The sequence below is a fragment of the Bombyx mori genome, chromosome 21 (genome assembly GCF_030269925.1).
Source record: "Bombyx mori chromosome 21, ASM3026992v2".
NCBI lineage: Eukaryota > Metazoa > Arthropoda > Insecta > Lepidoptera > Bombycidae > Bombyx > Bombyx mori.
The window spans coordinates 13,948,719-13,964,941 of record NC_085127.1 but is presented as its reverse complement, the minus strand read 5'-3'; the positions used below and the strand labels follow the sequence as shown (position 1 = coordinate 13,964,941).

The window sequence follows — 16,223 nt, the reverse complement described above, 5'->3', positions numbered from 1 at the left end:
GACCTACTAAATGTACTGTTGTTAGGTATTATGTAATTATGGGTATCATTACATGCTTTTACTTACTAATCCATATCAAATTTAACTTAAAAGCACTTACGAAAAAAATATAAAGGTTTTTATTCTATGTATTTATTAATTTTTTTCGTACCATTTATTTGGCAGAGTTGCAACTTTATGCACATGTTCATAGCATCAAATGATAGTAGACTAGACAAGGTATAAGGAAAATATAGTTTCAAAGCGGGACCTCGCGGTACTTAGCAGGAATTTAATTTAATGTGACCCGCTCCATACAAAAAAATCACAAAACACATTTTTCTGACCAAACTATAAAGTTTTTGTAATTTTTGCCCAAAACAATTATTATTGAGATTAACGAGCTCTATCTATCTACATATTTTTTTTTATAAAAAAACAAAGTTGGTCCCTAAGTCACTAAAATCACAGTATCGACCCACTGTGCGGCGCTTTGTTTCGACGTGAAAGAAGGACAAACAAACAAACATACACATTCACATTTATTATATTAGCATGAATTCGCTTCAAGATAAAATGCCAATATTATATTGATACCGTCGGTTTTATCGTAGCATTATCGGCACAACTTGCACTCTCATTCTATGTTTACCGTGATTTTCTATTTTTTATTTGTAACGTGTAATCTATGACGTAAATGCGCCACCCACCTTGAGATATAAGTTCTAAGGTCTCAGTATAGTTACAACGGCTGTCCCACCCTTCAAACTGAAACGCATTACTGCATCATGGAAGAAATAAACGGGGTGGTGGTAGCTACCGGTGCGGACTCGCAAGAGGTCCTACCACGTATCAAATGATTACAAGTTATTCCTAATTAATCAATTTATTGATTATGTAAACGTGAAATCAAGAAAACATTAAATTATTTAAATTACATCAATGCCCGTATATTATGAGCGACGGTGACCACTTACCATCAGGTGGGCCGTATGCTCGTCTGCCTACAAAGGCAATAAAAAAAAAAAAAAAAAAAAAAAAAAAAATTATGTTATGTGTGCAGATTAATGGTAATATCTGTTTGAAGGTTTATTGTGCTTTACTATTATGGGATCAAGGTTTTTTTTTTTTTTTTTTTTTTTTCCCTACCTATGCTGATAGCCTTGAGAGGCTATTTCAGCTTCACCCTAACGTTTGTAGGTGAGCTCGCGGGGCTCAACCGGAGAGTTGCTAACACTGACCCTAGCAAGAGCAGTGCTTCGCAGAATCTACCACCGGATCGGAAACGCGACCCACTGAGAAGATCCGGCGAGAAACTCAGTGGGCTGTGTCTATGGGTTAGTTCGCTCGTCGAGCCCTTCGTCGCAAGCGACGGGTTCGACGAGGACGGTGACCGGTGCTTGTGGTGCCTAAGAGCACCGTTAATGGATCAGGAGGATCCGTAATGACGTGCTTTGGGCGACGTCGACGGTTTACCATTCGGTCTACTGGGTCGGGTATGTAATTTCCAGCGGCTACGATGAGAGGGTTCTCATGTCGTGCCGCCTTCTCAAAATGGCGCAGCGATGCCGACTGTAGATACTTACTGACAGAGTCAAGCTCCAGGTCATCGTGGAGATCCACGTTCCTCAGGAACCATGGTGCTCCGACGGCTATCCTGCAGAATCGGGATTGAATAACCTGAAGGGGCTTCAAGTTGGTGCGGGCTGCGTGAGCGAACACTACGCTTGCATACGTCATAACGGGGCGTATGCAAGTTTTGTAGAGAGTTACCTTATTACGGAGGGACAGTTTGCTTCGCTTGCAAAGCATAGGGTAGAGACGTCCTAATATGAAGGCGGCACGGTCGCGTACCGTTTTAATATGGGGACGGAATGTCATCCCTCTGTCGAGGGTGACGCCTAGGTATTTGACTTGCGAGGCCCACGGTATGGGCTGGCCAAAGAGAGTGACGGGACTAACGGCGGAGGTGTTTGCGCGCCTATTAGGGAGTGGGATGCTCGAAGTGGTATTCGGAGGGCGACCCCTTTTGAAGAGCACCGCTGTGCTTTTCGTGGGGTTGATGTCGATGCGCCACTTCCGGAACCACTGTCCCATGGTGGCTACTGCGATCTGGAGTCGCCGATGAAGCAGCGACATCTTCCTACACGAGTAGTAGATAGCCGTGTCATCGGCGAAGAGCGCTAGATGGGTCTCCGGAGACCGGGGTATATCATTGATATACAAACTAAATAATAACGGGGAGAGCGCGGAGCCTTGCGGGACTCCGGCAGTCAGTTGACGGGGACGAGAACGAGTTCCCTCTACTCGATATCGAAACGAACGGTTCGACAAGAAGTCTCGTATGATGAGCACGAGTCTGTCTGGCACTCCCATGTTGTACAGTTTGTAAATTAAACCGTTGTGCCAGACTTTGTCGAACGCCTTCGCGATGTCGAAGAAGAGGGCGCCGGTCGGGATTTGTTTACGCCTATTTAGTCCTATCAGAATGTGCTCCGTGAGGCGGTGCACTTGTTGTACGCACGAGTGTTTAGAGCGGAATCCGAACTGTTCGTCTATGAGAATTTTGTTCGCGGTAACAAAATCCCAGAGGCGTTTCCTAAGGAGCCGTTCGTAAATTTTTCCTATCGTCGGGAGGAGACTAATCGGACGGTAACTAGAAGTTTCGTTTGTCGGTTTGCCCGGCTTATGTATACCGATAACGTCCGCTTCTTTCCACACCGCGGGAAAGATGCAGTGCGTCATAGCGGCATTTAAAATTGTAGCCAACATTGCTATCAGTTGGACTGGCAAGAGTTTTAGCGCGCGGTTGCGGATGCCGTCGGAGCCGGGTGCCTTCCTAGGTTGGAGGTTGTGGATCGCGTCTCTAACTTCGTCAGTGGTAATGGGGGGTAACGCGTCCGAGGGCGGCAGGGAAGCTCTGCGCTCGACCTCCCTGTCGACTAACTCGGTGTGTTCGGGGTCCGCGTGTTGAGTGCTGGTGGTGCACTGCTCTTGCAGTGCATCGGCCAGCAGCTCAGCCTTGTCATCGTCATCGAATGCCGGTGGTTGGCCTGAAGGGCGTACGAGGGGAGGCATAGTAGCGGTAGTTTCGGATTTGAGAGTCCTAGCTAGTCGCCAGTATGCTTGGTGGGAGGGCGCGAGTTGTTCTAAATAACTATGCCAATTATCGTTACGCGCGTCACTTAGGCGGGAGTGGACTTCGCGTTGTAGACGACGCATCCGAATCCGGTTTGAATGCGTGGGAAGACGATCGTAGGTCCGGATTGCCGCGTTCCTAACTCTTAAGAGATTCCTAAGTTCGGAGGACAGTCTAATGCGGTGGAAGCTGTCCTCCACATCGACTTCTTTTGAAGATCTAATGATCGCGGAAGAGATGTGATCGGTAATGATGTTTATGGATTCGACGGTGTCCTCGGGGGATAGATTCGAATCCGGGCCGTAAGGGAGGATTGGCGGAGCGGCTTCGGCTAGGCACGTGCCCAGCTTATTCCAATCCACCATGGTCCTCGTAACAGTGGCTGGGTTGTGAGGGCGACCGAGCTGCATAAGGACAGGTCGGTGGTCTGAGTCGAGCTCTGACAGTGCTTCGATGGAACGTAAGCGCAGAGTTACGTTCCTAAGCAATGCCAGGTCTATAGTGCTCGGACGGAGCGCGATGTTATACGGATAACATGTTGGAGTTGGGGGACCGACTACTTCAAAAGTGAGGTCGTCTATAAACGCGTCGAGACGCCTACCGTTAACGTTCGTACGATGGCAGTTCCACCTAGTGTGGTGGCAATTTAAATCGCCTGCCAGGATGACGGAGTCTCCCATGCCAAACAGTGACTCGATGTCACTGCTCAGGAGGGGCTTGTCCGGGGGGAGATAAACGGATGCGATGACGATCGGCTGGTGTCCCGTCAGCGAGATACGGCACACTGACGCCTCGATATGTAAGAGCGAGGGAGTATCGAGAGGAACAACGTGCAGAGCCCGCCTATAGTAAATGGCAGTCCCGCCTTTGGAGGCGGTGAGTCTGTCATTCCTAACCATGACGTAATTCGCGACTTTCGGGTCACGACGCGAGGGCTTCAGACAGGTCTCCTGCACTAACAAAATATCTACAAGATTATCGCGGAGGAATTCGAAAATTTGATCGCGTTGCCGCGCGAGTCCGTTAGCATTGTAGAATGCTAACGTAAGGGAATACGGTTTTTCTCTACCTTTTTGCGCCATTGATTACCGGTAAAGAATTTTTATAACGTGCGAGACACGGACTCGTAGACGTCCATGTGATCGAAAGCGGCCGCGAGCCGCTGTTCGGGGGTTACCGACCTACGGATAGCATCTGCGAACGATCGCAGACGGTCAAAGTTTACCGCGGTGACGAAGTCGCGCACGAGCGCGAAGTCGTTGACGACTGAGGGTTGCGGGGGGCGGTACGCGGGCGCGGGGCGAGGTGCGAGCAGGGGCTGAGGCGCGTGACGTGTCGCAGGCGGGAGCTGGGGTACGTTTTGTGTTCCCTCCTTCGTATACGGCAGCGGTTTTTTCCACGCCGAGACGATGGGAACCGCAGCCGGTACGAAGGCTGGTTTCGGCACTGAAGGCGCCGAAGTCTTTGGGTCGACGGTTCGGGGGGCTGGGTGGTTCAGGCGATTACGCGGAGCCCTAGGACATCCGCGGTAGTTTGCCGGGTGCCCTTGCTTAAGGCATAGGACACAGCTTGGGGGTTCCGTCGCGGTTTCCCTAACACGCGAACATTCTGTGGTTGCGTGATCGCCGAGGCATTTCACGCAGCGGGGGCGCGCGTGGCAATTACGCGCTGAGTGGCCATAGAGCTGGCACCTGTGGCACTGCCCGGGAGTACCACGTTTATGGGGGGCTTCGATGGTGACCCCGGAGAGGCCGCATATCGTTTTGAGACATGAGATTCTTTTCTTTGCCTCCGGGGTTGATTCTAGCGCGACGAGAATCATATTGTACGGCTGTCTGCCGCGTCCGCTGTGCATCCGGTGCACACTAATTATTGGGAGGGACTGACCGATCAGATCCTCCTTTACGTAGTCTATGTCGAGTTCCTTGGGGACTCCACGTATCACTACGCGGAGTTCGCGGTCCTCCTGAAGAGCATAGGTGTGATAACCTATGTTCTCCTTTCGGAGGTAAGCAGAGAGGGCCCTATGGTCGCCCGGCGTTGCGACCTTAATCTGAATCCCATGCGCGACGTTACGCGCATGGGTATAATTAATTTTGTTGGCCTGAAGGGCCTGGGATACGCGATTCCACGCTGACTTCTCCTGGAGTATCAGCGGGGGCGGGACAACTGTTTTAGGCGCGGGTGCGGTTTTTGGGCGCGGCGGTGGGATTACGCGGCGGGCGGAGTCCGACTCCGGCGTTACGACTACCTGCGGTCGGGAGGCGGTCGCGGACTTGGTTTGCTTCGTCATGGAGCTCCGGGACTCCACGACGCGAGTACGCTTTTTACCGCGCGTTACAGTTTGGAACCCATCCGAGGTTCCGGGTTGAGGGCTAGTCGCGGACTCGAAGTCCATCTCCGATTCGGTATCGGAGCCTGAACTAGACGCTATTGAGGTCGCGACGGACGAAACTGACGTGATTGACGCGGGCGCGGGGGTAGCGGGGGCGGGGGCGTTAGACGCTACGGCGGCGGCGTGCGTACGTGCGCTTGAACACGGACCGGCGGCGGGGCACGCGAGGCATGCCTGCGAGGCATGTTTGGCGACGGCGGCGAGAGATGCGGGGGGAGAATAATTACCAAATGAGGCCCTATAGGCTTCGAATTCGGGCGCGATTGATGGATATTTTTCCCGAATGAAATCGATGAAAAGTTTTTCCTCCATCTTTACGTGATTTTCGCCCGGGGGGGGCGGCCCCGGGACTTAAACACGCGCTCGCCTTGCGGCGAGGCCCCTGCGTCGGTAACACTAAATTGGCCGAAGCGATTCTAGGAATTTTAGAAATTTTAGTGAATAGAATAAGTAGAATAGAATTAGAGTGAATAGAACCACTGCACAGTTCCCGGGCGGCAATGCCTTGCAATTAGGCGCAGGTACAAATTCCGAGAAACACTTGGGCCACAGATGTGCCACGAACAATGATCTATTATCACCGGTAGTCACTTCCGACAAAACAATGAGCACGTCCACGCGCGTCGGTTGCTCAAATCGGAATGGGGATCAAGGTATTCGATCTTGGATGTACTAACATTGAGCGCTAAAGAGATAAAGGTTTACGATTATTAACATAGCAACATTACGATTTCTTTAACTTTAAACTGTAAAATAAAATACGTGCGGTTGAAAAAACACACATAATCTTAGTTAAATGCCAATTAATTGAAGACTGACAGTAAATGAAACTATATAAGTGGAATTTATAATATAGAACATTTTTCATCGCTTTATTCTGGCTTTAGAATTTAAAAAACTGTAACCACAATATTGTTACCAAATATTTGGCTTAATTCCAGACCTTGCTGTTGACCTTAAGGCTCATTCCATTATTTGTCTCCCTATAAACGTCAGTAATGAGGGTAATCGTAAAAAATATTTTACTTGGCAGTAGGAACTTTTTGGCGGGAACGCGAGGAGTGAAGTTATGTGATTTGTTTTATTTTATCTATTTAGTGTTTCTTCGGGTTTAAATGTGTAATAATGGTGGTTTACTAACTGTTTAATATCTGTGAAAGTGCACAAATGTGAGAAAATGAAACAAAGTCGCTGGATGTAACTTCTCGGGATCCTCCAAAAAGTCCACTGAAAAAATCTTAGTAAATTACCACCATTTTATTGAGATTATATTTCATCCCATATCATCTCATTTCATTTCATTTAATTTCATCCCAGTTGATTAATGTCGCAAATTAATCATCTTCATTTCATTTCACTCCATAATATAATTTTTCATAAAGATATGAATATAAATTAAAATAAGACATGACTTAAAGGTCTTAGTTACCAGGTCATAAAATCCCTTAAAAAAACTTTGTAGTAAAGTATGTTATTCGTTCACCGTAGAAATAATTATCGAAGACATGTTAGGTGTGCAGGTGTTGTTTGTTGAAGAAGATCGTGACTTTTTTATCACTAATACGGGTGGACGCGCTTACTTAATGCCAGTGTGGTTAGTGCGAGTTTGTTAACGTTCTCGATAGCGTAAAAGTTAACTTAGATTTGTATGCAGTTGGAACAGCGCCCCTAGTGGCAAACGTTCCAACTATCGAGTGCGTTAAAAAACTCGCATTAAGCATACAAAACCCATCTTTAGACGTGAATTCTAAGTCTCAGTTTTCCCTTAAAACCGAAACCTATTACTGCTTCTCAGCAGAAATAGGCACGGTGGTGGTACCTCCCGTGCGGGCTTACAAGACCCCCTACCACCAATAATGCGTGAAATATACCTCGACAAATTTCAGTTGATACTCAAACTCACACCATATTCACAAAAACTGTATTCTCCCCTAGGATCAAGACACTATACGACAACGTTGATGTGGTCACGATCAGAGAGAACACCGAGGGTGAGTATTCCGGTATCGAGCACGAGATCGTCGACGGGGTCGTGCAGTCCATCAAGCTGATCACGGAGGAGGCCAGTACGAGAGTGGCGGAGTTCGCCTTCCAGTTCGCCAGAGAAAACAAGAGGAAGAAGGTCACGGCCGTACACAAAGCTAATATTATGTAAGTTTTTTTTATTTATTTTTTATTGACTAGATAGATGGACGAGCTTACAGGCCACCTGGTGTTAAGTGGTTACTGGAGCCCATAGACATCTACAACGTAGATGCGCCACCCACCTCGAGATATAAGTTCTAAGATCTCAGTATAGTTACAACGGCTGCCCCACCCTTCGAACCGAAACGCATTACTGCTTCACGGCAGAAATAGGCGGGGTGGTGGTACCTACCCGTGCGGACTCACAAGAGGTCCTACCACCAGTAAGAAACTTGTAAGAAACTTGAAACTTGCAGAAGAAGTTGCTGTAACTGTACTAGTAACTGTACTGAGACCTTAGAACTTATGTCTCAAGGTGGGTGCCGCATTTACGTTGTAGATGTCTATGGGTTCCGGTAACCACTTAACACCAGGTGGGCTGTGAGCTCGTCCACCCATCTAAGCAATAAAAGATAAGCTAAAGGCATCTAAGGCAAGGTAAAAAAAATATTGCTATAGTAACTTGACTGAATCGTTGCCCCAGTAGCTAGCGGCCCTGATTGTTGTGCCGAGGGTCGTGGATTCGATTCCCACATCGGGCAAACTTTCGTGTGATGAACAGAGGTTTGTTTGCCCTTTTTCTTGGTGTTTATTATTTGTCATCATTCGCTTGCCTTTCTCCCAGTCCCCTGGGGTCGGCGCAACACGTTTTCTCCTTCCATACTCCTCTTATCATATATCATTTCTTCGCTCACTCCCTTCCTATACATATCGTCTAAGGTGATGGCTTTGAGGGGCGATTTCAGCGTAACCCTAACAACTTGGTGAGGTCACGGGGCTCAAACCTGGCGACGTTGCTAACACGAACCCTAGCAAGAGCAGTGCGTCGCAGAATCTACCACCGGATCGGAAACGTGACCCACTGAGAAGATGCTGCGAGAAACTCGGCCTGCTGTGTCTGTGGGTTAATATACTCGCCGAGCCCTTCGTCGCAAGCGACGGGTTCGACGAGAACGATCATCGGTTCGTTTGAAGAAAGACTCTCTTAAATATTGACGAAACGCTTGCAAACTGTTGAACTGTTCACTATAGAGCAAGAGCCCGCGACAGCCAGACCTTCGTTATTTTATAAAAGCTGAAAGTTTCTCTGTGTATGTCTCCAACACAGGTAAGAACGACCCGCGATTATAGAGTTCCGATTGTGGTTACTTGGGCAGGTAACAGGCAGTAAAGGTATATAAAATAGTACCTTAAATTCGTTAAAGTATAAAGGTTTTTTTTTTTAATATTTACTCCAGAATATCTTTAGAAATCACGATATCCGTTGCCGGACACTTTTTCCAGTTGTTACCCCCTGCCAGACACCCTTAAACTTTAATAAATTTTAATTATACTTTCGTTATACTATAAAAGCTAAATTTTATAGATGTTACTTAGGGACTTATAAAAATATGTTACCCCAAGAGCCGGACAGTTTTAATGGTTCTTACATCTTGCCAGACACATTGACAGCCCGCTGTAGGTGCGAGCGCGAGGTAGCAACTGTTCAAGCGGGTGTGAGCGAGATAGAGTGCTTAGTCTATTGTGATCTTTTACTGCACATCAGCTGTCGTTTATAGGATTTATCCGTTCTAAGCAGTGATATCGAGGCGCTACTCGGCATGGGAAGCTCTGTCATTCTGGCGGGCGACCTAAATTGTAAACACATCAGGTGGAACTCACACACCACAACCCCTAATGGCAGGCGGCTCGACGCGTTAGTCGATGATCTCGCCTTCGATATCATCGCTCCGCTAACCCCGACTCACTACCCGCTAAATATCGCGCATCGCCCGGATATACTCGACATAGCGTTATTAAAAAACGTAACTCTGCGCTTACACTCGATCGAAGTAGTTTTAGAGTTAGATTCAGACCACCGCCCCGTCATTATGAAGCTCGGTCGCGCTCCCGATTCCGTTCCCGTCACGAGGACTGTGGTGGATTGGCACACGCTGGGCATTAGCCTGGCTGAATCTGATCCACCATCGCTCCCGTTTAGCCCGGACTCTACCCCGTCTCCTCAGGATACCGCTGAAGCCATAGACATCGTAACGTCACACATCACCTCGACATTAGATAGGTCATCGAAGCAAGTTGTGGCGGAGGACTTCCTTCACCGCTTCAAATTGTCCGACGATATTAGGGAACTCCTTAGAGCTAAGAACGCTTCGATCCGTGCCTACGATAGGTATCCTACAGTGGAAAATCGTACTCGAATGCGTGCCCTACAACGCGACGTAAAGTCTCGCATCGCCGAAGTCCGAGATGCCAGATGGTCTGATTTCTTAGAAGGACTCGCGCCCTCTCAAAGGTCTTACTACCGCTTAGCTCGTACTCTCAAATCGGATACGGTAGTAGCTATGCCCCCCTCGTAGGCCCCTCAGGCCGACTCGATAGTTCAATATCGACGACAATGAGGAAAATTATAAGAACGATTAAATATTTTTCTTTGACATGTAATATTATGTTTGTACTTTATAATATTAAAATAACCTTTTTTATTTTCTATAATATTGCTATGAACGTAATAAAATAATTTTTTTATTGGATATCTTAAAAGATCACAATAGACTAAGCACTCTATCTCGCTCACACCCGCTTGAACAGTTGCTACCTCGCGCTCGCACCTACAGCGGGCTGTCAATGTGTCTGGCAAGATGTAAGAACCATTAAAACTGTCCGGCTCTTGGGGTAACATATTTTTATAAGTCCCTAAGTAACATATATAAAATTTAGCTTTTATAGTATAACGAAAGTATAATTAAAATTTATTAAAGTTTAAGGGTGTCTGGCAGGGGGTAACAACTGGAAAAAGTGTCCGGCAACGGATATCATGATTTCTAAAGATATTCTGGACTAAATATTAAAAAAAAAACCTTTATACTTTAACGAATTTAAAGTACTATTTTATATACCTTTACTGCCTGTTACCTGCCCAAGTAACCACAATCGGAACTCTATAATCGCGGGTCGTTCTTACCTGTGTTGGAGACATACACAGAGAAACTTTCAGCTTTTATAAAATAACGAAGGTCTGGCTGTCGCGGGCTCTTGGGCCACTACGTTTATGTCCAACGACAATCATTATCATCATCATCATCATCAGCCTATAGCAGTCCATTGCTGGACATAGGCCTTTCCAATTGTTCGCCACTGAGCACGATCCTCGGTATCTCTCATCTATGATTATGATATCCAACGACAATATGATTCGAATATTTAAGAAATAAGATTGAAAAAAAAAAACTACGAATAAAGGCTGTGTGTTTTACGTAACCCGTATTCCAGGCGTATGTCAGACGGCCTCTTCCTGCGCTGTTGTCGCGAGCTCGCCACCAAGTACCCGGACATCAAGTTTGAAGAGCGATACCTGGACACGGTCTGCCTCAACATGGTGCAGGACCCCTCCAAGTTTGACGTGCTGGTGAGTTGTGCAGTTACCTCCTGACACGATTCATGACGTAAAGCAGCGGTCGGGGAACCGGGGTAAATTACCCCAAGTGGGGTAAAATGAGATTTTGGGGGGTAAAAATGAAACTTTTGTGAGTAAAAAGTATAAATTGAAGTGAAACTTCTTTAGAATAGTTAAATTTTTAGTTATTGTTTTCTTTTCAAAACTATCATGGTGGCTATAATACGAAAAATACTAAAAAGAAGCGATTTGGTTTTTTTTGTTCCTCGCCATGGGGTAATATAAACTTACACAAAAATATTTTGGGGTAATAATTTAAAAAGTTCCCCGACCGCTGACGTAAAGAGTATCCGTGTATTACATTCTTCTCTTTCAGCGGTGTACCATTGTGCTGCTCAGGCGTTTGGCCAATCAGAGCTAGATTATGGTTTATTTGCGTAGATGAGCAAATCAGCCCGCAGCCTTCATAGCAGCTCTATAACTAGCTCATTGTCGTGGCGTGCAACCTCTTTGACAGGACATAAGACCTACAATGATTAGACATGGACTAAGACAGAGACTTGACAAGAATTCGAAAGGAAATGGCTCGAGGGCGGACGTGACTAGCGGCAGGCAGTACTTTTAATGACTTGCTAAAAGACGGACACGAATCAGACGACAAGGAATGAATTGACCGTTCTCATAATGTGTAGATAAAATAAACGACAAAAGAACTAACCGACCGTTCACCCATAGACACGAATTCCGTCACTCACTCTGAGGTCCAAATCTTACTTTCAACTGCAATAGGTATAATATACTGTCCCTTAAATCGAAACCCTTGCTAGTAAGTTGGCGACGTAAAGGAGGTTACTGGAGCCCATGGACATCTATGACGGAAATGCGCCACCCACCTTGAGATATAAGTCCTAAGGTCTCAGGTATATGTAGTTGCAACGGCTGCCCCACCCTTCGAGCCAAAACGCATTACTGCTTCACGGCAGAAATAGGCAGGGCGGTGGTACCTACCCTAGCGGACTCACAAGAGGTCCTACCACCAGTATAATAATTATCATAATTATTAATCATAATTAAGTCCCACTTGAGGTCGTATACATCTACTAAATGTAAAAACAACTTGAATTCCTAGCGCTGTCCTACATTATTGACATTGACAATACGAGCAGCGCCATCTAGCGTACCGCGTGACAAACAGCAGTTGCTCACTTTACTAAATCAAAACAACAACGTCAAGGAATGTTGTCGATAATGGCTGTGATACATCAACTCAGGGATTTACTATGGATTAAGGGATTTTTTGTAATCAGTTATTATTATTGTAGAGTAGGAATCGCAGCGCATAAAATAAAACTTCCACTGTTCCAAAATCTTCTGTTATAATAACATTATTTTTTTTATTGCCTTTGTAGGCAGACGAGCATACGGCCCACCTGATGGTGAGTGGTTACCGTGGCCCATAGACTTCAGAAACGCCAAGGGCAGAGCCAAGCCGTTTGCCTACCGTAAATGTTGCGTTTCGAATATCTATAGAATATTGAATTTTTTTTTATTGCTTAGATGGGTGGACGAGTTCACAGCCCACCTAGTGTCAAGTGGTTACTGGAACCCATAGACATCTACAACGTAAATACGCCACCCACCTTGAGAGATAAGTTTTTAGGTCTCAGTATAGTTACAACGGCTGCCCCACCCTTCATACCGAAACGCATTACTGCTTCACGGCAGAAATAGGCGGGGTGGTGGTACCTACCCGCGCGGACTCACAAGAGGTCCTACCACCAGTAATGAGTACGAGGAGTCATAGCGCTTGTGTTCGTCCAGGTGATGCCCAACCTGTACGGTGACATCATGTCGGACATGTGTTCCGGGCTCGTGGGCGGGCTCGGCCTCACGCCCTCCGGCAACATCGGCAAGAACGGCGCGCTCTTCGAGTCGGTGAGTATTCGCGCGCGCTGCTGATGCCCATGGACCGAATTGGTTATTTATCTCGGCCATGTCTTTCTATACAAAAAAACGAGGCAGATATTAAACTTATTGAGAGCAACAGAGATGATGCTATGATGATGATGAGTGGAGTTTTTTATGGCTATATTTTTATATATCTATACTAATATATAAATCTACATTAGTTTTTACGGATGTTCGGTTATAACTACTGAACCATGCACCCGATTGACTTGAAACTTGGTATCCATGTAGAAAATACATGCTCTTAATGAATAGGCTAATATTTATATGAGTGTTGGACTCCCTACACCAGTTGCGGGGGCGTTAATGATGAGAATCTTTGTGGGGGTGAGAAATAATAATGTTAATTTTAAATGCCCAGCGGACGGGTACAGTAAGTAGCTTATATAGATAGCAGAAGGGTAGATTCTCTATCTCGCCCTCTCCTCCTCGTAGTTCTAGACAGTTTGATCCTACGAGTTCAGTCAGATGTTACCAATAAACTAGATCAATGGATCGTGAATGGAATTCGAGTTGATTGAAAAGTTACCTCGCCGGTTGTTCCTTCAGATGTTGGTCACTAGTTTCGGAGCGATGCCAAATCCTCATTCCCGGAAGACTGTTGTCTTTTCTTCTCATTACTCGGCTTCCCCCTATTGGTGACTCCTCAAAACCAATGAAGTGTCACAACATAGATGCGTCTTAAATACACTCTGACCGCGTTTTTTGACAGCAAAAAGTGATTTATCTTCTGTGAAATATATATCTTCTGTGAACTATCTCAGTAAGTTTTTATATAATTTTCGATTATATCAATTGATGTTGTTAACTAACAAAATCGTTCCAACACCCCCCCCATATGTAACAATACAAGATCCCTGACAAATGCACGTGTACATCTTGACTAATATCCATTTGTTTGTGAACTTGTTCTATGAATTAACGTGAATGAAAGCAATGCCTATAAATTGTGTGCATACTAACAGCATATGACTTCATAATCCACATATTTACTTATCAACATTTAGGTTCAATGTTTAATCATTCTAATTCCGGTGAGACCCGATCGCAATCCTCAGTGGTATCCCTATCGATAATTGTCTGGGAAATATGAAGTTGTTTAAATGACTCGCGCGCCGCCTGTCTTTCCTTAATGGTACTAAGTTTCAACCCTTGCTTTAGACGCCTTTAGCTTTTTTTTATTGTTTAAATTGGTGGACGAGCTCACAGCCCACCTGGTGTTAAATGGTTACTGGACTCCATAGACATGTACAACGTAAACGCGCCACCCACCTTGAGATATAAGTTCTAAGGTCTCAGTATAGTTACAACGGCTGCCCCACCCTTCGAACTAAAACGCATTACTGCTTTACGGCAGAAATAGGCAGGGTGGTGGTACCTACCCGCGCGGACTCACAAGACGTCGTACCACCAGTTTAAGACCGTTATTTCAATGCCACTAGGGGCTACCGTTTTACCTGTATTATCCGCAAAATAATAACTATGTTGAAAATAAATACATCCCTGAAGTGAATAGTTATTAACTGAATATATAAATCGATACCTCTATTTGAATCGTCGTGATGTTGAGAGATGTTACAAGAGTTTGTTTGTTGAGTATTAGGGTGGGTCTTTATATGATTAATGATATATATCGAGAGTTGAAAGGCAAGTATGTTTAAGAGACATTTGGCCTAATACACGACATTTATCTTTGTAATTAAAGGTTCGTTTTATTTGATGTTAGCATCGACAGTTCGATGTTTGTAATTGAACTTCAATTAAGTTTACTACATTCAAATACATAGCTGGAGAAGTTTTTTTTGTTATGATATTTTTTCCAAATTTTATATTTGAATAGCTCTTTTGTAAAGTTGTAAAAATGTCGCTTGAACCAAGCCAAGCCTTAGCCTTTCAACCTCTCAATATATAATGAAGGATACTTAATGATTAGTTTATTTACTAATGACCAATGTTAGGTTTAAAATTTAGTACTTGGATTCCCTTGCCTGGGTACCTACCTCGATTTCCCCAGTGATTTGTTAAAAACCTTTTTTTTTCTTTTCTAATGTTTCATAGAAACATTTTTGTTTGTGTGCTGCTAGTGACGTCACAGTGCATGATTCAATAATCGAGTTAATGAGTCAAATAACTTCCACAACAGCTTGTTCGAAGAAATGTCTCTAAACATAAACAGGATTTAATAGTAAGAACGATCTTGGATAGGAGCAATGATAACACCCTTTAGATGCATCCGGAAACTACTGATTCAAAGTTTTAGAAAATAAGAAAAAACTTAATTTGTCTACGTGACATGGAAATGTATTCGCCAACAGAGCAAATATTAGTACTATTATAATATACTAGAACTAAGATATGAGTTATAAAGTCTTGATGTTTAGTAATGTAACGGTAAAACTGCCATTTTTTTACAGTTTTACAGCTACATTACTAATATAACTGAAAAACTGGAAGAAAAAAAATTACATTCAGGACCTGGCCCGCTCAAGGTTTCGTAGTGCCAACGAAAGCTCCCTTTTATATAAAGTAATGCAAGTAATCTAAAAAGCATTTCGAAAACTACTAAACTAATTACTATTCGTTTTTTTTTTTATTTATTGAAAGTTTCCTCTGTATTATTATCACACCAAAATTTTCAAATAATTCTTTACTCGATATCAAAATATGTATTTATAGAGCATAGATAAGCATCAAGACTTTATAACTCATATCTCAGCGTCCTACAAAGAAAATAATTAGATTTTATCAAGACTAGTTGAAGTTGACTCATCTCTTATCTTGTAGATGCCCAGATTTTTCACTTACAATATTAATTTTGTATCTGATGACGACAATATCATTGTTACGTAGTAATACTGACACTAAATATTTTCGATTTTTAGATATCTACATGTTTTTTTCTTTCAAATATCTACAGAACTAAAGGATTTGGCAATTTCCACTATAAAAAATGGTCTGTTTATGTTTAGAAACGATTTTTCGAATTCTTCCGCAGACGGGGTTCAATTACATAACTAAATAACATTGGACTTGGGAATCATTTGTCTCCATGATTTAACTTTATCTAACACATTATCGTAAAATCGTTAACATTTGACTGTGTTTATTAACATTTCTATATGAGCTTGCAATACAATGACGTTCTATTTCAATTAGATGAACCA

At 44.3% G+C, this 16,223-nt stretch overlaps 1 protein-coding gene across 4 annotated transcripts in view; it reads left to right on the top strand.

The window, feature by feature from the left end:
* The window catches only part of LOC101739299 (probable isocitrate dehydrogenase [NAD] subunit alpha, mitochondrial), a 36,786-nt gene that overhangs the window by 15,133 nt on the left and 5,430 nt on the right, over positions 1-16,223 (top strand). For all 4 annotated transcript variants that reach the window (XM_038018448.2, XM_038018450.2, XM_038018451.2 and 1 more), the window contains exons 4-6: positions 7,449-7,664; positions 10,968-11,103; positions 12,913-13,026. In XM_038018448.2, the coding sequence (XP_037874376.1) occupies positions 7,449-7,664; positions 10,968-11,103; positions 12,913-13,026 (466 nt within the window). The remainder of the gene's footprint in view (positions 1-7,448; positions 7,665-10,967; positions 11,104-12,912; positions 13,027-16,223) is intronic.